The sequence below is a fragment of the Dunckerocampus dactyliophorus genome, chromosome 10, assembly GCF_027744805.1.
Source record: "Dunckerocampus dactyliophorus isolate RoL2022-P2 chromosome 10, RoL_Ddac_1.1, whole genome shotgun sequence".
Classification (NCBI taxonomy): Eukaryota; Metazoa; Chordata; class Actinopteri; order Syngnathiformes; family Syngnathidae; genus Dunckerocampus; species Dunckerocampus dactyliophorus.
Window position 1 is genome coordinate 21,873,092 of NC_072828.1, and position 22,998 is coordinate 21,896,089.

The following is a 22,998-nucleotide window of genomic DNA, read 5'->3' on the forward strand; positions in this document are numbered from 1 at the left end:
TACACAAATTGGTACCTGGTCATCTTGATAGCTGCTGCTGTCCGGCAATTCATCAGCCTCAAACACTTGTTTGGGCAAGCCTTTCTGACGCTCTTTCTGCTTATCCAATGAATTAGGGTTGAAACCTGTCCCAAGTTTGTGGTATCTGAAAATGAGGTGGTATTTAGTGCACAATAGTTAGGAAAAAACTTGCTTGTGGTCAGAGATGTACTGTTTATTTTAAAGTAAATGCATACTTTTACACAGAAAAGTCTTACTTTCTATTGACGATGGCCCAGTCCTCTGTGTAGGATCTGACGCAGTCTCTCACATGAGGGTCTGTGTCCCTGGAAGCAGCCAATTACAAAGACTTTTTAAATAGCACAAAAAGATGCATGTGTTTTTTCTCTTTTAGAAAAAACGTGTCACAATATACAATCACAATGTGTTACCATTGGTTCATTGCTTAAAAGAATTATGCCAAAATTATCTAAAAAATGTCCACATTTAAAGGGGTTGTGATGGTGTCCAAAAGGGGCAAATGAGCGGTTTGTGTGTGTATTTTAGCGTTTCTCTTTTATCCTGCAGTGTTTATGTAATTGCAGCATTTCTAATTTGCAGCATTTTCCTGTTGCATGTGTTTTACGGTGTTTGTGTGCTTTTGGTATAGATAATTTCTGTGTTTGGATGTTGCCACACGTTTGCTCCTGTCAGCCACTGTAGGTTGCACATGGAAGAGCAACCACCTCTGAATCAAAATGGAACCATCGATAGCATTATCATTTTACGATATACTCAGGATGCAGCCTTCTTATTGATAATAAGAAATGCTTTTTTCCCCCATTAAAAGCTTATTGGTAAAGTTTGCTTCAGAAAATGTTTACCCTTCCTCCGGTACGGCTTGTACCACTGTGCGACACTCTCTGGGAGTGTAGATGACCTCAATGTCGTCCGGGGGAAACTCTATCAGATCTCTTAGAGGTCCTGACTCCACAATTGGAGGGTGAGTGATGAGGTATTCCTCAAAATCCACTGGCTCCACTGCTTCTGTAAGTGGAACCTGAGGAGTCATAAAACGGACAAAAAAGGAGAAATGAATAAGATGAAGACAGTCAACCGTAGAGCAGTCGTTATTGCATGACAATACTAAGGAAAAGAAGCATGAGAGAATAAAACAATAAGAAAATCATTTAATTACTAGTTTTGGTTGTTTTGATTTATTAAAGTAAACATAAAAAACAAACATTCACACACTGATCAAAAATATGTCTATTACTATTAGTCACTATATCAAATTCCAAAGTGTAAAACAATGGTGCAATGTTTTAAAATATTCTTAAATGCATTAATTAGTCGAGTGTGTCTGTGTGATAGACTGAAGAACCCATCAGTTTGGTTCAGGCCTGTGTGTGAGAATGTGTGCATGTGTGTGTTTCTCAGCGAGTTTAGTTTGAACAGCCACAGTTCAAATAAAGCCCAATGGTGACCTAATTAAGAGGCAGAGAGCAGGAAATTGTTAGCATTCTGCTAATGGTTGTTAAAGGCAACCCCTTCAACAACATGCACTTAAACAGACTCTATAAGTGATGTGGACCAGCCAGTCAATGAATGCCTCTTTTCAGCTGCCAAAAGTAAAAAAAAAAAAAAAAAAAAAAAAAAGGAAAAAAAAAAACAAACACACACACACACACACACACACACACACACACACACACACACACACACACACACACACACACACACACACACACAGACACGAGTGTCCTGGCTGTTTAATACATTTTCTAACTATTTGTTTTGAGTAGCAAATTAGATTGCAGCTCCTGTTGTTTACTTCTTTCTTTAATGTGAAGCCTACTCACTGTGTTACTTGTTGCATTTCCAACATTGGGGTTTTTGAAGAGTTGTGGGGAGCCTCCATACGGGCCTGCTATTTGCTTCCTGACCTCTGCTGCCACAGTCCTGCACAGAAAAAAAGAACTTTTTATATTATAAAATTACAATGTATTCCAAAATAGTAAATGAGAATTGTACAACTCCAGAAGGTAACACAACGGTCATGGTGCTCACATATTACTGTGCCTCCAATACGCTTTTATTGGTCAGGTCTTGTTCCATAATTTATTTATTTATTCTTGTAATTAGGAGTGTAGTATAGAGAGTATAGTGGGAACATGCATCAGCTTACACTAACAAGGAAGGTGATATTGTGAACTGCTTTTTTATTGTTAGTATGCCTGGACATCATTTCCATGTGTTATTCGACTAAAATATCAACCTAACAGGCGAGGTATTGTAATATATTATGTGCATCATGTGACAAGAACATTTTATAACACAGTAGTTACGAGTCTTGTGTTCTGTGTCTGAAGTACAGAAGCTTATTTGTGTCTGTGAGCACTGTGGGGTCCAGAGCGTGCATCCTGCTTCATAACTTACGGTTGCATAGAGATGCATAGCACACACTCGCTGTAGCAAGAGGACCCACGCAAGGGATGTAAATCCATCGCTGCTACTGAAAACTTTAAGCTCTGATTTAATTAAAAAAAAAATCATAAAAATAAAAAAAACAAGCATCCGCAGCAGCAGTTTATAGCATTTGTGGGCAATGTCTGGTAAGTAACATATGTGCACTGGTATCTGCTGTCTTCCACACATCTGGCAGCATGGGTTTGAGCTTCAGCCAAAAAGTCTGTTTTGGTCTGAACCAGTGGGTCCAACTGTTCCATCTGAGGATGTCGTTCATCATAAGCCGTAAATCTTTCCTTAAGCCTCTCTTGAACATCAAAGCTAGACTGAAACTAGAAGCTAAAACTCAAGCTGAAGATGCCGACTGTGCCACAATTTATTGTTGTGTTTTCAAGAATTCATGTCTATGTGGTGTGATTTTTTTATATATATTTTGCGCAGGTCTATTTTCATTTTCTCCAAAACAAGGTGTATTTATCAAAGCCTTCACTACAGGTGTAAATGATGAAAACTGCTCCAACAATTTGGATATGGGTGATTCTCCTGAAAGGGGTACCAGAGAGGGTGCCGTCACTACACAGATTTTTTTTTTTCAAATAAAAATACACTGCAAACCCATTGAATAAACAGGGGAAACAGTGCTGAATATTTTCTTCGGGTCTATTGTGTATAAAACATGATCTGATGTCAATTTCAGTCTGTTTGCGCATCGCCATTTTGTGACATGCAACACCTCATTGTGCAGCAGAGGTATTTTGCTGCATCCAAAACATGTACTTTGGCCAAACTCGGACACAACGTGTATGCATCACAAACGTAACCAGCGTAGTCCGCAAACAATGTAAGTAAAATGGAATCGTGGAAGATTATATGCAAATTAGGTGACCTGGGCCTTGACACACAAGGTGAACTTCAGAGCATTTGTGTTATTTTTCCGGTTTGTCGTCAAAATTCAGATAATAACAAAAGTGACACTGACTCAAAATCAGAAAATGCTGTAATGTCCAGGATACGAGTTACCTTCAGGATTTCTACTGATCTGTTTTTTCTAATAAATACGCTTTGGGAAACTGTTTTTTGACATCGTGCTTCTATGGAAGGTGATGTGTGTTACTGCAACACTAACTAACAATGTTTTACACAACACAGTGTTCAGTCTGGCGGAGAGTTTGATGCAGGGACCAGCCCAAAGCAAGACACAGTGTTACATGCAAGACACGTTGCCGTTTTGTATGTTTGTGACAACTTAAAGTAAGTTTAAAGTATTTATACTGTAGTGTATAGTGGTATCTATTAAAGCGATACTTTATTTTAATATGCTACAGTCGTCCCACACTACATCCCTCATTTTATTGCATTTTTTTCTAATTCATTCATTAACTATCGCTGTTTCGTGATAATGATTGATTATGAAATTGATTATGGCCCATTGTTAGTCAAAAAATACTGAACGACAAATTTTATGTAGTATTCTGGTCACTAGGCATCAGTAATGTTATACTGATGAGACATGACGTTACATTACGTTACGTTACGGTGTGTTACATTACAGTGCATGCAGTCAGCCATGGCATGTTCAACATGATTCAGCGCAAAAAAGGGTTTTCCTCCCATTCCGTGTGGAAGTGGTACGCTTTCGGCTTCTTACCTTGTCCTTCTTCCCCACTCCATTTGAAACACTTTAAGTTTAGAATAAGTATATTGTCAAGGCTAACCAGCTAGCTCAGTAGCTTGCTGTGCTAGTGGCAGACATGTCTTATGTCCCTGCAGTGATCCCGTAGCCTGCTCAATGTGGTGTAAACAAAGAATAATAGGAGTGTAAAGCTGATCATAGGGATGTTATTTCATGTCTACAGAGCTCTACTAATGTTAAAATTAGAAAGTCATGCTCTAATTACCAAAATAGTCCGTTTATTGATATTGAATTCTACTTCGTGGAAATCTCGAACCAATTAACCATGATAAACAAGGTATGATTGCAATTGCTTGGAAAACAACTTTCACGTTTGCTTGCTCTGTCAAGTTATGTCACGCTTGTGGTACCCTTTTCAGGACACTGACCCATATAACAAAGTATTATGTTGTTGTGTACCTGATCCCTTTGCAATACCAGCTGGGGTGTCCCAGGGGGTCTTTAATCTTCATTGCTCTTAGTCTTGTATACACCAACTGAATTAATATCTGCTTTACTTTTGTGCAATAATAAATGAATTGACAAGGTCTCTGCCAGGTTTTATTAAGATGAACTTTTTAGTGGTTTAATTGTAATATGAGTTTCTATAAATAACGCAAGAAGCCATTAAATACCAAAGACACGTTGATATCCCCAGAAGAATAACACTTCTCAACAACCAGATGCCCATACCATATTCAGTGAGGTTGACATCCAGAGACTAGAAATTATATCATTTTAACCCGAGTCCACCTCCAATTGCCTACTCTTACCCATTGCCCTGCACTCCAATTATGACACTGATGCTCTGTGAACGTATACAGTGGTCGTTACTCGCTAATCCGGGTGTCACGAAACACCCAACTCATGAAACAAGACAATGCACGAGATTGGGCTCAGGGTGCAATGAAAAAATAAAGTTTTTACAATAGTAAAGCTGTGGAATTGGGGTTTGTGACATGTATTTTCTCAGATGCAATTCGTACTGTCTAACGTTTGCAGCATTTCTTGAAATGTTAGCTTTTCAACTTGTATTAAAGAGCAGCGTTTCTTTTGCAATGACTTTGACCATTTTGTTCTGTTCTGTTTGAATATTTACTTTGCCAACCAAATGTCTCAGTGAGAGGCTGCATCTCGATGTGTAGTTTTTTTTTTTCCCCCTGATGGGAAAACTAGGTTGGGTTGATATGTTGGAGGTGGGCAAATTTGTTGCCTTTTATGTTGCTACCACAATAAATTCTGCTTACTACCTTATTTGTTTTGATGGGCTTACTTTGCTCATTATTAATATTGCCACTTGGGAGCTTTAACATTTGGCTATGAAAGCATCTTTTTCCCTCCTAACCAAAGCAAAGCTCCATTGTTAAGTTGTGTGTATGCTAGCAGCCCCACCTTCCCCCACAGAAACAAAGCGACTGTATGGCTAACAAGAGGTCTCACTCCGTTTGCCGTTGTTCTATGAATGTATGAATGATCTAGGTGCTGAACCAATGCACCAGTGAACCCTCTTCCTGCCTGTGTGGAGGATATATATGGAAGCCGGCAAAATTATCGAGTGGATTTTCACTGATCGTGTGATTTATTTATTAGGGCAAGCTTTTTTTTCTGAACAAGAAATCTTTTTACGTTTTACTCTCGTGAGATCTTGTCACACCCTGAGTCGCTAACAAACAATACATTTGCAAAGACCCTTTCCTCAGGGTACAAAACATTCTGATTTTGAGAGTTCTGTTTATGCATAGCACACATGCACCCACACAATTGTTGAGGACATGAAGGACTCTTTCTCAGATCACACCACTCCACACACTAATTAACCATAATATATGCAATGGCAACTTGTTGTAGCGCTACTAGAGACAGTGTACAGCTAAACAAGTGCAAAAAGATTAATGATATCAAATGTAAAATGTTGACCACAATTTACCGATGCTCTTCTAGTGACTAAATGCACATTTCACTAATAGTCGCAGATATTGTGACACATTTATTAACTCTGACAAATGTGTTATTGTTCTGCGTATGTTCTGATTTTCATTAATTTTCTTGTTTGTCAACATTTTTTGAGGATCCTGCTATATTTTGTTCCTTCGCATGCAGAAGAAAGTTTTGATTTGGACACAACTTCATTGTAACTACATTGTAGCCGTTAACTCGGGTCTGGACTATCTGGGTGCTCTGGTTTCTTCAGTGACCAATTAGTACAAAATGCAAACTAAGAAATAGCTAATAAGCTAATAAGTACTGTGACTAGTTTTTCCAGAGTCTCGACAGGACTGAGTTTATTATTGTTGTGTCATTAAATATAGAAAACTCATGAAACCAGACACAATGGTACAATGCCAAAGCTGTGCATTAGTCAAAATTAAGCACTCTTTACCGGAGATTTGAACCCAGATCTTCCAGATCTCCTGACTGTGTGGCCAACATGCTAACCAAAGGGCCACCGTGCAGCATTAAAACATCCTGATCTTACTTACATGGCAGCATGTCATTTAGGCATCTACATGGCCATGTGTTTACAATTTGGCATCTGCTCTCTATTGCATGTGAAGGAGTGAGTGCATTAATAAAACAATGTCTAAATTCTAACTTTGTGACTAATTTGGGAGTCTTTTTAGCGCTTTCTATATCAAAACATTTGTCAAATGTTCCTGTGGAGGAGATTGCAATAGTCGGCTATGTTGTGCGTGCACGTCCCCCTCCCCACACATCTTAGGGCAGTTGTTGTTAGTTTGTAGTAGGTATTGCATCAAAACAGACATTACACTTATTACAGTCCATTTGTTTTTAATTCAACTTCTGTCATTAGTATGTCATGCGGCAGGAATTAATCGTCAATGTCATTTAATTGACTATTCTTAAGATTAACCGTGTTTCTGATGAATGGGATATAGAATAATACTCAAACCAAGGTAATCTAAAATGAGAAAATGCACAGAAAAGTTTAAACCAATATGGATGATGGCATTTGACAGCACAAGACCACTGTTAAAAGAGATTACCTAGATCCGTCTGGGGGGGGCGTGTGTTGTTAAGTCTTTTATTCCCAGACTACGGTATCACATACATTTGCTTTGTCGTCTCCATTGTACGTTTGCTATTTGGCATCACTCGTTGTACAACAGTCATACTCCTAGCAATGCCAACAATGTGTAGCCTCAACAATGTTAGCTGCAGGAGACAAGACAGCTAGCTAGTCAAACTAACGGTTTTCATGGTTCTGTCAAACATCGGTACGCACAGATAGTGACAAGCCTTGCTCATGCTTGGTCGTATTGCATTCATTTAACGACTGTCTACTATGTATGTTTTTTTACAATTCATTCCGCTGTCTGTCTGGGTGGGTCTGAGCATCTTTGCCGATACGGCTAACAAGCTAGCTGGGAGCACCCAGGCTATGCTGGGCCTCCTCCATTGGGTTAGCTCGGCGGTGGGCTGTCGGTGACCTACTTGAAAGGTACATACTGCACGGTTTGTCTTTAAAGAAGTCGTTTCGGACTTGTCTTTACCTGCTTATCTTCTGGGCGAAGGCGCGGCGTTCAGCCATGGCAGTGGCCGCTGATGTGCTTGGAAGAAATTCCCAGAGAGCCAGCCAGCGAATTCCACTCCCTCGCTCGCTCACTCACTACCGCCACTGGGAAAACGGGAAAACTGGAGAATGGTAGCTTTACATCTTAGCGTAATGACTGTAGTGCTGTGCAACAGTACACACCCACGCAAAATACCTACCTCACTTGATTTTTCAGATGTATTTCAATTCAATCTTTTTTTAAATTTGTTTTTCAGATTTCAGCTACAGTAAATGGATGAAAAGTAGTCATAGATATAATGATCAGGGGTTTTATCTGACATTGTAAAATATAAGAAAGGGAAATATATACAGTAGTTTTAACTTAAATTTTAATTTTAATTTCAAACAAATAAATGGCTTTTATATTTGAAATTTTTGTATTTAAAATAGATTAAAGGAAACATATACTGTATATAAAATACCAAGCACGAATATAGTTAATAATTCTTGTCAATTATTCAGGTAACAGCGCTGTTTTATATTGATGAATTGATACATCTGACTGTGTTGGTATTAATAAAAAACAATAACAAACACTTGTGGTGCTATACAGTAGTTTGATTGGATTTCAGAAGGTTTAGGCACCGCCCACACGGGTAAATGCGGTACATCAAATCGAGCCTCCACAGACTTCCGTCGCCTTTTGTTTGGCGAAAACATCGCGAGATCAGCTGACCTCCTTCCTCAAAATGTAAACATTGCAGTTTGTTAATCGCAGTGCAGCATTTTCAAGTTATGGGAGACTGTAGAACGGATTACATTATTTGGTCGTCAGAATGTGACATTATCTTGAAGTGATTTCGACTGAAAGCACACTTTCACGGAATTTTAAGGTAATAACATTATCAATGTAATTGCACAATTTTATCACACGGTTCTGTTGCTGATACTTGGCTTTACACAATTCTAGCAGCATTTCCCTGTGGTGTTGGAATGGGTTACATCCCTCCTTGGTCCAAATGGAAAACCAAGGGAGCGACGAGGTGGAAAAAATGAAGACAAAGTTCTTGTCTGTGTGGCACAATGTGAAATACAGTAAGTGAGCTGGAGGGCAGAACACACGTCACGTTAGTCAGGAGTGTCCAAACTTTTTCCACAGAGATCCGCATACAGAATATTTTTAATTTTGATACATTTTGTGCAGTAACGATGCTAAAACTAATCCAGTGTAGGTGGAGTGTATGCTAAGCTATCTGAATAAAACATCAACATCTTACCTTTGTGTTATAGGTGACACAGCACATTAATATAATATGTCCATTAACAATTAATTAATTGTAGTTTTAGACTATGCTAAGGGACAATAAAAAGCCCATAAATGCCCCCCTTGGCCACACTTCAGACAACACTGATGTTAGCACATAAAATTAATACATTGTAATTTGGTATTACTTATTGAAACATTTAAGATGAGCAGTAAAATGTGTTAAAACTGAATGAATTATTACTACATTCAGCTGCATCTCAATAAATTTGAATATTTTATGTTATTTGATTTCAGTAGTTCAATACAAAAAGTGAAACTTAGATTCTATAGAGTCATTTCACACATAGTGAAATATTTCAAGAATGTATTTCGTAATTTCTTTTTTGATGATTATAGCTTACAGCTAATAAAAAAAATCATTATCTTACAAAATTGGAAAGATTGTCCAAAAGTTCAATATTGTAAACTTCTGGTTTGTGCTCTAATCAGCAAATAAACTGCAAAAACTTCCCGAGCCTTCAATTTGTCTTAGTCTGACTTGAACTCCTGAAACCCAATGATTTTTGTACAAGATTCAAATGTATTGTTATGTACCTGTATATACACAGCCTTCAGGAGACAGGTAATACTGTAAAACACTTTAGTTACCTGAAAAGGTGTGAAACGTGTGTATAAAGTACAGTACACATCCATTTTGTATACCTGGAGCTTATCCCAGCTGACTTTGGGCAAGAGGCAGGGTACACCCTAGACGGGTCACCAGTCAATCAAGAATCACATATAGACAAACATCCACACTCATGGCAATTTAGAAACTCCAATTCGCCAAACATGGGCCAATGTCAGGCAAAACTGATCATTATTATCTTTTATTAGATGTTTTTATACTGCTTTTGTGTTGCACCATGTTGTGGTTAAGTCACCATGGAATGAGCCGCACTGATTTGTGTGTGGTGTTTTCCTCATTTCAGTTCTGAGCCAATATGGGATGATGGCTGTTGTACAGTAGGTGTAACGGTCAACTCAGTAGAGTCATCCCTCGTTTATCAGGGTTAATTGGTTCCAGACCCGATTGTGATTGGTGAATTTCCACGAAGTAGGATTCCTTATTTATTAATGGAATATTTTTGTAGTTAGCATAGAAAGCCTATTTACGACCTTCTAAATATGGTTTTTAACACTATTAGAGCCCCGTAGACATGAAATAACACCCCTATGGTCACCTTTATACTCATGTTTCCAAATAATAATATAAAGTAAGACATAATATAGACTCATACATGTTAGCATTCGAAGGCTTCCTTGTTTTTTTTTTTTGTTTTTTTTTTTAACTTCTGGGACTTTTTGCGTTGGCTAATGTAACATTACTGACACGACAAGTGTAGAATACTACATATCAACATGTCTTTCAATGCGTTTTCTGAATTTCTCATATATGTATCTTAGTTCATGTAGTCATTTTTATGCTTGAAAATGCTTACTTTAGGCCAATAATACGTGAAATTTGCTTAGACATGCAAATGTTTTGAATGTTAATACGCCATAGTCAACCACGGAACAGCGATGGTTTATTGATATATTTTGAAAAACAATGATAGAGTTGAGGCTCAATGTGGCGTTGGGGGACTATATATATATATATATATATATATATATATATACACATTTAGATGTCTTCAAACCTTTTTTTCCCTTTCTGTCAACTAAACAGTGACATCTTGTCTTTTGATAAACTATTTTAGGTTGGGCTCTGAAGTCGAAGACCTCATTCAGCAGAAATTCCCCTGTGCTTCTTTTGGGAAAATGTTACCACTTTAAGGTTGAAGGTATGCAGTGCGTTTTAAGAACATGTTTGTTTACAGCCATCGCTTTACCATTCACATTCAGTATTCCCCACAGGACCGCAATCTATTTGTGGCAGTGATGGTGTTGTGAGAGGTGGGGGGGGTGACATAATTGTCAAATTTGCATAATTGGTCATGACGCATTGGCAAAAAGTGAGTAAAAACATGAAAAGCAAAACTAATATGTTTCCAACTAGAAATGAACTTGAGCCGCCTGATAAATATAGCCACAAAGTCTCTAAGTTGGCAACACAGATCCCTCCTGCTCCTTCTTCGTATTCTCTGACAGACCATCGCATTCTAATATCTTTATGAGTAAGGGAGAGCAGGTAGCGCCAAATCTATTTGCGGCTGTTCAAATTTATTTGTGGTGGGCCTCCACAAATAAATAAATGAATGTATGGAAAACCACTGACATTTTTGCATTCTAAGTTTGGTTTTGAACGTTAATGTGTTTTTCGTTATTTCACCAACTTCTAAAGGGATGTTCTTCATATCTAAAATCAAAACAGCCTGAGATTATCTGCGGCGGTGTAAATGGTGAATGACGCTGAATCACGTGCATTACCACAGCGTAAAAAAACTGCATGTAAAGAAAAGTATTACAATGTTGATACATCTTTTTGTATTTAATAACAAAATCATTATGGCACACAGTAATTTGTTAATTGGATTTATACAGTAATGTCAATTCAGCCGTTAATTTCTGAATGGCACCAACAGAAAAATACAGTAGTTTGGCTTTCAATGTGAATCATTTTCATTTGTCCCAGATGATGATGATGATGGTGATGTTTCAGAAGCCTCTTTGGAGGCTTCCAACCAAGACTGGGTCGTGGGAAATGTAGAGGATTTCCGGAAGGATTTTGGATCTCGTGTGTGGCTAACCTATCGGGAAGAGTTTCCTCCTCTGTCCGGCTCTGCGCTGACGTCTGACTGTGGCTGGGGCTGCATGGTGCGAGCTGGACAGATGATGCTGGCTCAAGCACTGATTCTGCATTTCTTGGGCAGAGGTGAGTATTTTGATTGTACCTCCGTCCTCTGAATCCAAGGAGGCAAGAGGCTTCAGTAGTGAAAACAGTATAGTATATCACAGCACAGTAGCCAATATTCCATTCTAGTTCACTTAGTTTACCCTTGTGGTGATTTTGTTGTTTATGTGTAACAGATTCCAACTGCTGCAGCTGTGTGAAAATATATTGCCAAACCTCGCTGACGCCTGAAAACAGATAAGCTGGGCATTGACTTGACATTCCCGGGTTTTAGCTCGATGGCTAGCGTTCTTGACTCCCATTCTGTGGACCAGACAGGTTACATATATAGAGTATGTACTAGGGGTGCAATGGAACAAGGTAACCCACGGTACGGTCCATACTTTAGTATTTTGGCTACGGTTTTGGTTCGGCTTTAACACATTTTTGTGCCTGAAGACAACACCTTTTTTTTGCCTTCCAAAATTATCTCTTTGTTATTTATGATTATTAAATTATTTTTCAAATGAAGCATGAAAATGCAATTGCAATTTACTGGCAAATAAAATTGATATAGCACACAAAACAATTGCAGGATGTGGGGGGGTACTATGATGTGTCTTTAAAGATGCTAAAACCAATTCAATAGAGGTCAGTATATAAATATATATCAGCGGTTGCTAATTTATGTTATTTATGATGTATTGTGTAAAACTAGGACATGAACAACAAGCGCAAAATCAATACAGACCCACAATGTGTGTGGTAAAAGGCAGTGTGTTAGCATGAATTAGCTTGAGGTGGTACACCAAACAAATGCACATTAGCACTCAAAAACGTCATCAAATCTCACCTTTATGCATTCCCACATGGTATCAGCATTTGGGACCAAATATGAAGTGAAAGAAAAATAGGAAAAATACAGTGTAGTAATCTATCTGTGCAGTGTGGGAGAAAGCACACGCACACGGTGGTGCGTTCAAGAACCGTCGAACAAAGTGGGATGACATACAAACCTAAACATGAAAAAACTGTGGGATTTCTAACTGTATATTATTTTTTGAATATAATAATGGCCCAAATTTCCAAAATTGATATGCATTTACATAAAATTGGACGTAGTTATTTACACATGTATTTCTTTGAAAACTGTATTTTTTTATCATTATGCCTGAACGTTTCCCACGGCTCTCTGCCCGTGAACCAGTATCAGGCCATAGCTGAGTGGATGGGGACTCCTCCTCTAAGCTGTGTACACTTTGTGTTATAGGTGACTAAGTAAATCTGTGCACTATCTAATTTTGTATCTCATTGATAACTTTTAACTTTTAGAATAAGCCGTTGGCCAATAACGAACAAGCTGTGGGCCAAAAATGCCCCGTGTGCCGCACTTTGGTCACCCCTGGTTTATAGTGTTTCTTTTTATGAAGGTGCAAGTGCAACAGTTTGAGGGATGCTCCGATTGTCACATGATCGGCTTATGTCAATAAATGACTTTCAGCACCAATCACAAAAGCCTGTGGCCTGCATTATTGCAGCCTGTAATAATCACTGCATGCAGTGTAGTGTCTTTGGGTAGCTTCCCTAAATAAATAGAAAAATGTAGAATTAATCCATGTGATCGGTATCGGCCGATTTCACCCATGGATGATTGGTATGGGAATCGGCAGCATAAAACCCTGATCGGAGCATCCCTGGTGATAATTTTATTTTTAGTAAAAATAATTACTATGACAGAATGACATAAAATAACTGGGATAGGCTCTGACTTAGTTAGGTTTATTGGCGACTCTAAATTGTCCATAGGTATGAATGTGAGTGTGCATGGTTGTTTGTCTATATGTGCCCTGCGATTGGCCGGCGACCCAGTCCAGGGTGTACCCCGCCTCTTGCCCGAAGTCAGCTGGGATAGGCTCCAGCATACCCGTGACCCTAGTGAGAATAAGCGGCATAGAAGATGGATGGATGGATGGATGGATGGATGGATGGATGGATGGATGGATGGAGGCTCTGACTTCCATGTGACCCTGAAAGCAGCACTGAAAATGCATGAATGGATAGAGAGACTGTTTAACTTCATATATTTAGGTATTCTCCCCCTCAAACAGAAAGCTTTACACTCGATCTTCCACTAGAATTCCGCTGACCTCTTTGGTCTGATCTACTGACTCTGAAATGTCCTCGACTTTATGCGTCCTCATTATCAGGTGGCATGCCATTTTAATGTGGTCATTTAGAAAACAATATTTAAAACTTGTTTTAAACTGCTGTCTATTGCAAAGTATGCCATTAATGAAATATTTCTCAATAAAATGACTAATGGCCATTTAAGGATATTTATTGATCAATTTCACTTTGATTCTCTTTGAATCAAGGTCATATTGTTAATGCTTTCGATTTGACTCTGCTGTTTTTTTTATAGCCAGAGACACTTCTCTTCCCTCCATTTTCAGCTGCCTCCCTGTTTGTAAGGGGAAGGTGCAATTAAAGTGAAATACTCTGTCATTCATATTTATAATTTGATAAAATGACACCTCTTTGGTTCTCTGGAGTGCTGAAGGTTCTGTCTCTTTAAAGCAAGTTCTAAAATACTTTATATCTCCAATGGTGATGTAAAAGATTAAACGTGGAAGATCAGGCTCGGGAAGCACACTCAAAGACCTATAGTCAAATTATGACCTCTCATTACTTCCCATAATTAATACCTATATAGTGAAGAAGAAGAAGCTTAAAAAAAAGAGTTTTATGTCTGGATTTATGTATTTTCTCTTTTATAAGCTTTGTGATTTACAATAGAAACCCATCCCAAACTCCATACAAACATAATAATATAATTAATACTGACTAAATGACAGAGTAGCTTAAATCACTAGAGAACATTTTGATGTCTTTTTCCTTCTTCTGAAAGTCAGATGTACCTCCACGCAGATGTTTTACATATGATTTATTTCCTCATATCCCTCCAGACTGGACCTGGTCAGAAGCACTCCAGCTCCAGCCTTTAGACTCCGAGACGTGGACCACCACTGCAGCTAAACGCCTGGTAGCCTCCCTGGAGGCCTCGCTACAGGGCACCCACAGCAGGCCCTCCAATCCTGGATCACCGGATGTACCTCACGCTCAGGCTGCTGGCTCTGCAGAAGAAGCAGATGCCCACTTAAAAGAAATGTACCACAGGACACTGGTTTCATGGTTTGGAGACAACCCGTCCGCTCAACTGGGCCTGCACAGACTGGTGCACTTAGGCCTAACAATGGGGAAACAGGCAGGGGATTGGTATGGACCTGCAGTGGTGGCACACATTCTCAAGTAAGTCAAGATACAAAGTGAGAGTTTTTTTAAATTACAATTTAAAAAAAAAAAATATCTACTGCATTTTCCGGACTATAAGTTGCTCCGGAGTATAAGTCGCATCAGTTGAAAATGCATCATGAAGCGGAAAAAAAACTATTTAAGTCACATTTACTGGTATTTATGATCAACTTATCAACAGAACTTTTTTTTTTTTTTAAGAGTCATGGCACCATTCAAGAGAAGAACACAAAGCCAGAGGGAGGGGGCGATGTTTACACCAACAAGGAGACAAACTAAAGCTACTGTAGCTGAAATAAGTGTATGGATACAATAAAAACATACTTTTTTAAATAAATGTCAGCATGATCTCGAGGAAGACACTTTTAATACGTGACATGGTGCCTGGACGCATCCCTGTGTGGAGGAACATATGAAAAAGCTGTATTTTAACACCAGAAGTTCATTTTTGTATTCACAAATGAATTAGAATAGACTGAAAAATCATGTGTGAATTTAGTTAGTCAGTGCCTAACACAGAAGCTCCAGTCTCCAAGCTAGACATAGTAAGTGTTCTAATTACATAACACTGCTGTCTACAATATTAGTTTTCTCAATCCACACAGGTATCATGTGCAATTATAGTTGCACATTACTTACAGAGACATAGTCTCCAAAGCAGAAGTGCATTAGAAAGTATTCTCTGTACGCTCTATATCATTAAATTCGTCAGTTTATGTACCTTATTATGTTACAAGCTCAACTCAATGAATTATTGTGGCCAAAAAACACCCCAGTGTTACTGAAAGACAGCACGTGTTAAATGATATATATTTTGATATATAAATTGCACTTGACTATTTGTTGCAGGACCAGCCAAACTATGAGGAAAAGGCGTGACTTATACTCCGGAAAATATGATATATATAAGTTGCAGAAACATGCATAGCACACACAGCTTTAGAAAAGCAGATGGATGCTGTATTTTTATGCACACTTTAAAAGGGATTCCGATTTTACTGGACAATGTTTCAATGTTGAATAAATAATATCATAGCAGCACATGTACGTATCCACCCTGAAGACCAACTGCTAAGTTAACAGCTAACTGTTAAGTTTCACAGGTAAACTTTGGGCATTTCTCACTCTCTCAGTCTGTCTCCCCCACTCTTAGGAAAGCCGTGGAGGAAGCAATGGACCCCGCCTTAGCGGGTGTAACTGCTTATGTTTCCCAGGACTGTACAGGTATGAAAAATGACCTTGCTGTTGATAAAATATAACACCACAACATTGCCTTCAGAGGAGCTGTAAAGCTGCTGAGTGTTGTAAAACTATCATTGTGCCTATTTCCAAAAAACACATCTCAACTCTTGCTCGTCACCCAAATAGTCTGTTGCCAAAACAGAATACCATCTTCTCAACAGACCTCACTATAGAAATTAAACTTGGATATACTTGTGCATCATTGAGGGAAACATGAATTCCGACATATACTGTGACAAACTGGGGCACATACTATAGCAGGTTATCAACATGATAAAAGCCTAAACACACCTCCCAGACCACAACTACACTACCTCGCCATGGAAACTGAACGTGATGGAGTAGCCAAGTACGTCTCCAGACCTGAACCCAATTGAACACCTGTGGGGCATTCTCAAACGCAAGGTGGAAGAGCACAGGGTCTGTGATGTCAGCATGCAGGAGTGGAGGAGGATTCCAGTAAGAACATGTGCAGCTCTACTTTGGCCTGGAGAGGATTAAAGCAGTGATCTACTCACTGGTGTTGCCAGCCATTTTGACAATAATGGCAGTGTGTTGAGTTATTTTCAGAGGACAGTACATCTATACTGCTTTCCAAGCTGTACACTGACTACTCTGAAGTTATATCCAAGTTTCATTTGTATAGTATTTCGCCTTGAGAAGACAATCAAATGGTTGCTGACATGTAGACATTACTTTATTTTTTTTACTCAATTATTGTATTTGTTAGTTTTCAGTAGTTTAGAAGTATACTTTATTCTACAAACATTTTATTAAGCAGCAAGTAAAGAGAAAATGATTAAAACTACCTTTCAATATGATGCCGTGCAGTTTAACATTCCAAACTATAGTAAATTGTATTTTGTTAAGCCAAACTCATACTGTTAAAATGATAGTTTAAAGAGACACTTTGTGGACATGTCAGCAGGTAAGAGAATTGAGACATCCACCTGAGCATGGTTTGAATGGCACCACAAATAAAAAAAAAAAAATGCTACAGAAAAGTGGGAATGAAAAACTTAACTTTTTTCCTCTTGATCATTCCTAGTGTACAGTGCTGATGTGATTGACTGCCACAAGGCACCCAGGGCAGGGTACACAACTGCAGCTACATCAGATGCCCCGCCCCCTCCACAAAACAACCAATCACCATCTGCATGCACCCTGCCAGACAGTAAAGCTGTTATTATTCTCATCCCTGTGCGACTGGGAGGGGAGAAGACCAACCCTGACTACTTTAACTTTGCAAAGGTGAGAAATGCATACAAAAAAGTTGAGGTTTTCATATTTTTGTCTAGTTCCTGAATTACTGTACCATAATAGAAGACCACTGTGCGGAGGAATGAAATCATATTATAATACATATATTTGTATTGTCAATGAAGCAGAAGATGGAAACAAAATGATACAATATTTGTATTTTCATTGAACATAGAGAATACTAAGTCTGGAGTACTGCATAGGCATCATTGGAGGGAAGCCCAAGCAGGCCTGCTACTTTGTAGGATTTCAAGGTGAGTGTTTGCCCGAAGAGAAAGCCATAGAGAGAGAGATGGAGAGAGGGGTTGGTGTGAGCAGTAGCTTATTTTGCATAATATACCTGTGAGAAGATAAAGCAAGTTAATGTATTCCTGTTTGCACATGGAAAACGCAGAGGAGATGGAAGCAAGTGAAGCAGGGCTTACTTTATTCTCTCTGACCCATCAAAGCCTCGCCCATTTATCACAAGTAAACCTCCCAAGTTGTGGGCTGTAATTGATTTCCATAGGAGGCATGCATTAAATTTCTCCCAGGCTCCAAAGTGAGCCACTCTTCATCACCTTCAGACCCTGGGAGGAACCTTCAGTTGTACATCTTGGCAGTCAATATTTACTCATTTACATTTGACCAATGTGATATACGACATGGGATGATGTCTAAATGACAAGCGATACATTCTCTCTGCCAAGGCGCGGCTCACGTCTGCATTCATCATATGCAAATGCTTGTATATAATTGCATGTTTGTTAAAGTACTCCTCCACCAACTGACACACGCACAAATTAAATGGCAACCTCTTTTTGTGGGTGTTAAGAATGTGCTTATACAAAAGGCATCTGATTATACAGAATTTAATCCCAGCGAGGTCGATATTAAAAAGCAGCAACCGACTGGGAGGCATATTTGATGCGCAGGGGCCCAACAGGAGAGCACATGGGTGACTTTCAGCTACTCTACATAGAAATTGGTGGGAGGCACATTTTTTGTAATGATCACTGTTTTGAATAACTTGTCTTGTGTTTTGTCCTTGCAGATGACAGCTTGATTTACATGGACCCTCATTACTGTCAGTCTTTTGTGGACGTCAGCACCAGCGATTTCCCTCTTCAGGTAATGGGAAACGACACAAACAAGCTGACTGGAAGTCACTAATGTGTGAATGTAAATCATTTCTGTTTGTACTTACTTATTGGTATGAATGAACACGAAAACGCCCCGTTGGTCATTTAGGTGTGCAGTGGTCTCTTGCCACATCACACTTCGAATTTCGCGGCTTCACTCTTTCATGGTTTTTCAAAATATACTGTATTACTAAATAAATCATAGCTGTTGAGTATGGCATGTTATTAGTCTTATGTATTTTTGGCCCAAATTAAGCATTAAAATGACTAAATGAACTTGAAGCTGAAGCAACTGAAGACATTCAGAAAATGCATTACAAGACACTTTATATGTAGTATTCTACACTGGCCAGTAGGTGTCAGTAATGTTACAACAACAAGGAGCTCTCCCAATGCTAACATGTGCGAGTCTATATTATGTCTTATTTGTATTTATCTTTTATTATGTCTATTATATTGGGTAATACAAGTGTAAAGGTGACTATAGGGGTGTTATTACATGTCTACAGGGCTCTAACAGTGTTAAAGAAAACTTATTTAGAAGGTTGTAAATAGATTTTCCAGGCTCTAACCACGATAAATAATTTATAAATAAGGATTCCTACTTCACAGAAATTCACTTATGACGGTGAAACCAATTAACCGCGATAAACAAGGGATTACTGTATCCAGTTTGGCAGTACAGGACTGAAACTACCAACCTGAGCATTATAATATTTGCAGTGTATATTCTTGTTACCTTGACCTTCTTTGGCTACATGAGACAAAATATTGAATAAATCTCCCTCTGACAAAAAACATCTTTGTTAAGGAATAATTTTGCTACAGCATCGCATTAGATTATGCAGATGTACCTGATGTTTTGCCTGGAGATGCTCAATATTGGGTTCCTTGCCGATATCCGATATTGTTCAACACATCATTTCCGATACCGATATAGGCAGCAGCTCTTCCCTCAAACTATTGTCATCTAATGAACACATTATATTTTTTCTACTGTGATGTCACTGAATGCATTTCACAAAATTAAACAAATTCTGCAATATGCAATACAAGTTACTCCAGTTGATTGTTCCTGAGGTGTGATATTAGATTAGAAGTACTGACGGAAGACGCCTTACTTGCATAACCAGTGGATTAGGTCATGATACGCGTGACAAGTTTAGTTTTAGTTTTCCTTTGTTTTCATGTGGTTTCCTGTTCTGTGCTCTTATTTTGGTTTTCTGTTTCTCGTTTGCCGCCATGTGCAGGAAAGCTCGTGCAGCAGTACCCGTTTCTCATTAGTAATCAGCAGGGGCGCTGGCAAGAATTCTGTTGTCCAAACCTTTCCCTTTGTAATTTGTGCTACTATTTAGGTGGAGCTGCATTACATGCAAAGACCAAAACCCAACACAGTTATGAAATATTTGCAATCCAAAAGTGAACTTTGGAAATAATTGCAGACTGTGGACATGCTGAGCACTCATGTTTTATTATTATTATTGGCAGAAAAAAAAACGATACTTATATGACACGATATCTCATTTTCATTTACAGTATCGGTTGGCTGATATTATCCGACATCCCTAGTTGTGAACATGCTACTCACATAGAGTTAAGCCCAAAATGATTTATTCCCCGGCCATTTTAAAAGTGAATTGTTGTAAGTAGCAGAAACCGTAAGAAGTGTCATAGATATTAATAAAAAAGTATATATATATATATATATATATATTTACATTTTGAAAATTATATTTCTGTGTATTACAACATTTGGAGAGGAAAAAAAAGATCTTTTGCACCATTAAAGGATCGTTGTATCTTTTGGCTTCGTATTCTAAATCAACTCTATCTTTAGAACATTGGATATGTTTGATATAAGAAGGGGTGTCCATAATTTTGGACGCGGAAATGTCAAAATCTAAAAAAAAAAAACAAAAATAGCAAAAATCTAAATCAAGTCATTTCTATCCCATTCACCAAATGATCATTTTGAATAATTTGGGGTTTAACACTATGTTAACAACACTACCTCACGCCTCAGTATACTGTACCAACATTGTTTTATGCGTTTATATGCAGTAGTATAAAAGGTGATGTAAGTGCATTGATGCTGTGACAGCAGATGAATAAACATTTTCATCTTAATGAAGAATATCTAAAATATGTACTTTGTCTTCTTTTGTCTAGTCCTATCATTGTCCCTCACCCAAGAAGATGCCTTTCACCAAGATGGACCCAAGCTGCACCATAGGTTTTTACTCTAGAAGTGTCCAGGACTATGACAAAATCAGCCAAGAGTTATCTCGGGTGAGGATTGCAGTCATTATACCGTTTCACAATTGTATTGCTTATAAATGTTGACGTGTGCAACCTATTGTTTTCATTTGGGACAGGTAGCCACTAGGTGTCAGCATTTAGCCATGTATCTCATAGTTCCTGCCTCTGGCCCTCTCCTGTAAGTCAGAAATGTCAGGAGCTTCAAAACAGTCTTCCTCCCTTATTTGTATGAGACATTATAAACATATATGCTAAAATGGTTCTCATTTCATTTTCACAAAGACACAGAATAAAAACAAAGGTCTCGTGCTAAGTGTGCAATATTGAGCACCTCTTTAAACGTCAACCTGTTGTGATTTCAGGTGCTGCAACCATCAGCAAGCGACAAATACCCGGCGTTCACTATTCTGCAAGGTCATGGCAGAGATTATGACCTGTCAGCAGGTCTGACCCCAGAAAAGAGAGTGTGGCCCTTCATCCGTGACCCAAGAAGGACAATCACCACTACTGGGGACTTTGTGCTACTTTGACAGAACGGTTTAACTCCACGAACATGGAATTTTTCAACGTGTGATGCCTAAAAGCCTTGTGTTTGAGACTGATGTAACATTGAATTTTAAAACTGGCCTGTCCCTGCTGTGCGATGAACTTGTAGCCAAACCTGTTCACTTTTTGCGTTGTGTTCACTTTTGGATTGCAACAGTATGAGTTTCCTCAATACTGCTGTTTGCATTAGGACGTTTTTAGAGCGCTGCTGAATTTGGTGACTTATGTTTATACTAATCTGAAAAAGAGAAAAGTAGTGGATGTGCACACTTGTTTCTTATTTATATAATTGTGCTTTTCTTTCAAAAGAACTAAGACATTTTAATATAGCAGATATGAATATTAGTCCTGTACCAGCACACTCACTTGTAATGAAGTGAAATAATGACGTGTTGTAGCTCGAATAGGCCCTTTTAGTCTTATTGAATGTACAGTACATGTAGTTTCTTATTTTCAGAATTTTTTTTTTTTTTAGATATCTTTGATGGAGTTTTAAATTGACATGTTTCGAAACAAACACCAAGTTAAAGTTCCAAAGTTCCATCTAATAAGCCGAAAAAATGATTATTCTTGATATGTTTAGTTTATTGTGTTCAGGCAAGTTTAGTTCATTTTTTTAGGTATATTAATTGAAATTTTACCTTGACACGTATTGAAACACATCAAAAGGTAAAACTCCATCTAATCTACTGTACCCCCAAAAAATAGGTACAGTAGGATTAGGAACACAATGCACCTAAATTTTAAAAAAAAGAAAGAAAGAAATATATACTTTAAATCATTTTAAAAACTTGTCTTGTAAGAAACTAAACGTATTGAGTTTTATGTTGGTTAAAACAATCCCCAAATTATTATTTTAATCACATTGTCCGACATTATAGAAATAAATTGTGTTAATCTGAGTTTCTATTGGGCTGAAAACAATATGATTAAAAAAAATGATAAAACTTCAAATAAATCTACTAAACCTCCACCCACTTATTCAAAAAACAACTCATCAAATTAGATTTTTTTTTACCCTTTTGACAGACATCAGTAACACAATATAAAGTATACACAGGCTTAAATAATTCACTGTTACACTTTAGCTTTGTAGTATTTTTTTCAACGATTATGCTGTGGAAACGTTTATTGCATTTGCATTTTTTGGATTAGTATTATTTTTTATTTTTTCCCAACACAGTCAACACGACCATTGTTAAGAGTTTGTCGTTTGCCATGAGCTACGCCTGAAGAATAAAATTATGTTCACAAAAGATGCCTTCATTTACAGTCGTAGCCAGGAATATTGGCCTGTGATTGTATAAATTAGGCTGATCGGTTGTACAGTGTTCCCTCGTTTATTGCGGGACAGGTTCCCAAAATAGCCCACAATAAGTGAAATCCGCGAAGTAGCCAACTATATTTTTGTACAACTATTATATAAGTTTTAAGGCTGTAAAACCCCTCACCATACACTTTATACACTTTTCATTATTATTTCATTAATATTTTATCACATTTCTCTCGTTTAAACACAGGTTCAAATTTCATTTTAATTTT

At 38.0% G+C, this 22,998-nt stretch overlaps 2 protein-coding genes across 25 annotated transcripts in view; one reads left to right on the forward strand and one right to left on the reverse strand.

Annotated features, from left to right (window-relative positions):
• The window catches only part of dock7 (dedicator of cytokinesis 7), a 54,045-nt gene extending 46,255 nt beyond the window's left edge, over nt 1–7,790 (reverse strand). For all 21 annotated transcript variants that reach the window (XM_054789906.1, XM_054789905.1, XM_054789907.1 and 18 more), the window contains exons 1-5: nt 7,633–7,790; nt 1,842–1,941; nt 864–1,039; nt 258–326; nt 16–145 (exon numbers count right to left, since the gene is read on the reverse strand). In XM_054789906.1, the coding sequence (XP_054645881.1) occupies nt 16–145; nt 258–326; nt 864–1,039; nt 1,842–1,941; nt 7,633–7,670 (513 nt within the window). In that variant the 5' untranslated portion in view covers nt 7,671–7,790. The remainder of the gene's footprint in view (nt 1–15; nt 146–257; nt 327–863; nt 1,040–1,841; nt 1,942–7,632) is intronic.
• A 556-nt stretch (nt 7,791–8,346) lies between these two features.
• Nucleotides 8,347–21,973, forward strand: atg4c (autophagy related 4C, cysteine peptidase). Of its 4 annotated transcripts, none has more exons than XM_054790614.1 (11): nt 8,351–8,527; nt 8,605–8,729; nt 10,644–10,727; nt 11,519–11,758; nt 14,683–15,025; nt 16,182–16,252; nt 17,319–17,521; nt 17,706–17,784; nt 18,564–18,640; nt 20,821–20,940; nt 21,273–21,973. In XM_054790614.1, the coding sequence occupies exons 2-11, from the start codon at nt 8,654–8,656 to the stop codon at nt 21,438–21,440; spliced, it is 1,461 nt and encodes a 486-aa protein (XP_054646589.1). In that variant the 5' UTR covers nt 8,351–8,527; nt 8,605–8,653; the 3' UTR covers nt 21,441–21,973. The 4 variants fall into 4 exon arrangements, with proteins under 4 accessions (XP_054646593.1, XP_054646592.1, XP_054646589.1 ...); XM_054790616.1 differs by having other exon boundaries at nt 8,608–8,729; XM_054790618.1 differs by lacking the exon at nt 10,644–10,727 and having other exon boundaries at nt 8,347–8,527; nt 8,608–8,729.
• Nucleotides 21,974–22,998: the final 1,025 nt, after the last annotated feature.

What these genes read in the sequence shown, in the direction of transcription:
- atg4c (XM_054790614.1), top strand. Translation starts at nt 8,654, where the DNA reads ATGGAAAACCAAGGGAGCGACGAGGTGGAAAAAATGAAGACAAAGTTC. An exon ending in GTGGCACAATGTGAAATACA is followed by an intron (nt 8,730 to 10,643) that starts GTAAGTGAGCTG and finishes AAACTATTTTAG; the next exon opens with GTTGGGCTCTGAAGTCGAAG. An exon ending in CTACTTTGTAGGATTTCAAG is followed by an intron (nt 17,785 to 18,563) that starts GTGAGTGTTTGC and finishes TTGTCCTTGCAG; the next exon opens with ATGACAGCTTGATTTACATG.